The 3,264-nt window shown below is 34.7% G+C and overlaps 1 protein-coding gene across 9 annotated transcripts in view; it reads left to right on the top strand.

Moving 5' to 3' along the window:
- The window catches only part of LOC106870835 (pleckstrin homology domain-containing family D member 1), a 216,641-nt gene that overhangs the window by 148,266 nt on the left and 65,111 nt on the right, over positions 1-3,264 (top strand). For all 9 annotated transcript variants that reach the window (XR_001409585.2, XM_014917058.2, XM_014917059.2 and 6 more), the window contains exon 4: positions 2,906-2,982. Coding sequence is in view for 8 of the 9 variants with exons in the window: in XM_014917058.2 (XP_014772544.1) it covers positions 2,906-2,982 (77 nt within the window). In the remaining variant the exon portion in view is untranslated. The remainder of the gene's footprint in view (positions 1-2,905; positions 2,983-3,264) is intronic.

Raw genomic sequence — 3,264 nt, 5'->3', positions numbered from 1 at the left:
GATAGAATAAGTACTAGGCTTCCAAAGAATAAGTCCTGGGGTTGATTTGCTCGACTAAAGGCGGTGCTCCAGCATGGCCACAGTCAAATGACTGAAACAAGTAAATGAGTTCTTACACATTTTTACACATTTTTCTGTATTTTGCCCTTTGCCCTATTTTTTCTTGTGCATGTACATATATAGGCATGTGTATTAACCTTTTTTTTGTGTGTGCATATAGACGTGTGTGTGCGTGCTTACAAGTATGTGCATATATAGACGTGTGTGTGTGCATACGAGTATGTGCGTGTATAGACGTGTTTTACTCTTATTGCTTATTTTTTACACTTTTTTACACATTTTCCAGTATTTTGCCTTTAGCCCTGTTTTTTTCTTGTGCATGTGCGTATATACACGTGTGTATGAACCTTTTTGTGCATGTGTGTGTGTGTGCGAGCATGTATGCAGGTATGTATATATTCTTTGGTGAATGTGTGGGTGAGCATGTGTGCGTTTCAAGTGAGTGTGGATGAGTATATACATATAGGTGCATGTACATGGGTGTGCAGGCACGCATGTGTATGTATGGACATGCGCGCTTATGCGATTACTATGAGCATTTTTACTCCCTTACCTTTACTCCCTCCCCTTACTTACTTCAAAGTAGGTGAGGGTTGGTAACAGGAAGAGCACCGACCATGGAAAATCTACCTCCATAAATTCCTTCCAATCTGTGCGAGTACGGAAAAAGTGGACATTAAAATAATGATGATGATTTATTGTCAAATTTACTTGGCAATGGTATGCTGAGGCATTCATTCATCAATGGTACATGATTGCAATAGCATTCTAAAAACCATTACCTCTCCAACTCAGCTCAGACAAGCATGTGAAGATAGACAAATAAAGGGCTGCAGCAGTTGCCGACCTCATTAGCCCCAAAGACTCTGCTGGAAAGAACACCCAATGATAGCAGAGGAATCTACCTCACTTGCTTTTGATGCAGCCATTACCATAATTTACAGGGGAATAGAAATTGACCAGACACATACTGCATTATCATCAGTTGCACTGATTTGTTCAGCCAAGTGCTGTGTCAGTACTGATCTGGGATTACACTGCAAAATCATTTGGTTTTGAATTTTTCAAAATAAAACAGGATTCGTGCTGAAAAAGCAAACTAATTTTCTTTTACAATTGAAGATGTTTTCTTTATAGAACAGAATGGCATTTTTTTTTTTTTACTCTAATCATCCCTTGCAAACTTAAAGATTTACCATTTTATATAAAAGTCTAGATTTTAAATCCCAAACATATTTGAACAAAGTTATGTTCTGTTTCCTGGCTTTTGCATTAAAGGTGTATTTGTGTTTGTCATATCACACATTGAAAGGGTTTGTCGTTAGATTAAGATTATTTCCAACGGTTGAGTTGTTTATTGATATCCTTGTACAATATACAATAGAACTAGCTAAACAATCTCCATCTAAATGAAATGGTATTGTATTAATGAAATTATATTTCATCAGTATTGTTGGCAATTGTTGAGGTTGTATGTTTTTTGCTGTTAACTATAAATACGCTGAAATTCTCATTAGTGGAGCAGCTGGCTTTAATGCGATTTTTGTTGAATATTTTACTGTATACATTTAACAACAGTAAAGTTTCAGCTATATTAGTATTCATATCTAAATCAAAAGAAGGATTATATTGCAGTGCATTTTCTTATCCTGTGACTCTTGGGGTTGTTTTGATTATTTGCTTTTTCATAAATATTCTTAAACCCAGTATTTCTTAAATCAATATTACTGTATTTTGCAATATCATTGAATGTTTATTGCATATGTCATATAAATGAATGCCAATATTCTTCACAACATTGAAGGCAACAAGCTGGCAGAATCGTTACTGCACCAAGCAAATGCTTAGCAGCATTATGTCTGTCTTTATGTTCTGAGTTCATATTCTGCTAAAGTTGACTTTGCTTTTCATCCTTTCAGGGTGGATAAATACCAGCTGAGTACTGGGGTCAGTGTAACTGACTTATACTCTCCCCCAAAATTGCTGGCCTTGTGCCAAAATTTGAAATCAATATTTTCCACAACATTGTTTAATATGACTGATAGTTAGTTCTAGTTAATGCAAATATATGAAGTATTTAATATCTTTCAAAATCTACTAGCTTGTTGATATTTCTCAGAATTAACTTGCTCATCACCTCTGCATAATCTGCTTTTTAATTTCTGGAATCTTATATGGACTATAAGATCTAATAAATTTGCACTCTTCTGCCAAATCTCCTATTAGTCATGGTATTATTACTGTGTGGGAAGGTGGTGAGCTTCCCAGAATCAATAGCATGCTGGGTATTTCATTTGTCTTTGCATTCTGAGTTCCAATTTTGTCATGGCTGACTTTGCCTTTCATCCTTTTGGGGGTCGATAAAATAAGTAGCAGTTGAGTACTGGAGTCAATGCAATCAGTTCACCCAACTTACCCCCTCCCCAGAACTCGCTGGCCTTGTGCCAAAATTTGAAACCATTATTACTGTGTGGACGGTAGTTTTAGTGGTCGTGTTTATAGTAGTATTAATTGTTTACATTTCATTGGTTGTATGTAGTATTGGTAGTACTGTTACCACCTGTGTAGTTGTTAATGTGTAGGATGAAGTACTAGCAATGGGTTTGATAGTGATATTGTCTTGAGTGTTGGCATCAGTTGTGGTGCTGGTGTTTACAATGGTGTTTATGTTGCTGTTAATGATTTTGTTTTGATTTTTATTAATGTTGCTGGTGTCATTTGTGATGACAATGTTGATGGTATAGTTATTTTTAATGTTATTGCTGTTGTTGATGATGTTATTTATTGATTGCTTCATTAACTATTTCTATCTTTTCTTCATCATCTCTCTCTATCTTCTCTCCAGGGTCGTATTATTTTAGCAGCCGAAAATGAATTTGAACGAAACCGATGGGTTGAAATGCTTAGAAAATCAAGCCAGGTGTAAGTATTTAATGTAACTTCACTATTGCAAGTTGGTGGAGAGAGAGAGACAGACAGACAGATAGAGATGTGTGTTTGTGTGAGTTTATACAGTCTGTAATGTGTACAAATTCCAAATGAGATTGGTTGAGGTACATAGACATGGAGTAGGCAATCAACTTTATTCTATAAAATGAAAAGATGTTTTAAAAAAATGTAAAATATTTATCTAAAGTGACTAACAAAAATTTTAAGAATATATATATATATATATATATATATATATATATATATATATATATA

Source organism: Octopus bimaculoides, chromosome 11 (genome assembly GCF_001194135.2).
Source record: "Octopus bimaculoides isolate UCB-OBI-ISO-001 chromosome 11, ASM119413v2, whole genome shotgun sequence".
In the NCBI taxonomy this organism is placed as follows: Eukaryota; Metazoa; Mollusca; class Cephalopoda; order Octopoda; family Octopodidae; genus Octopus; species Octopus bimaculoides.
This window is presented reverse-complemented; position numbering and strand designations above follow the sequence as displayed.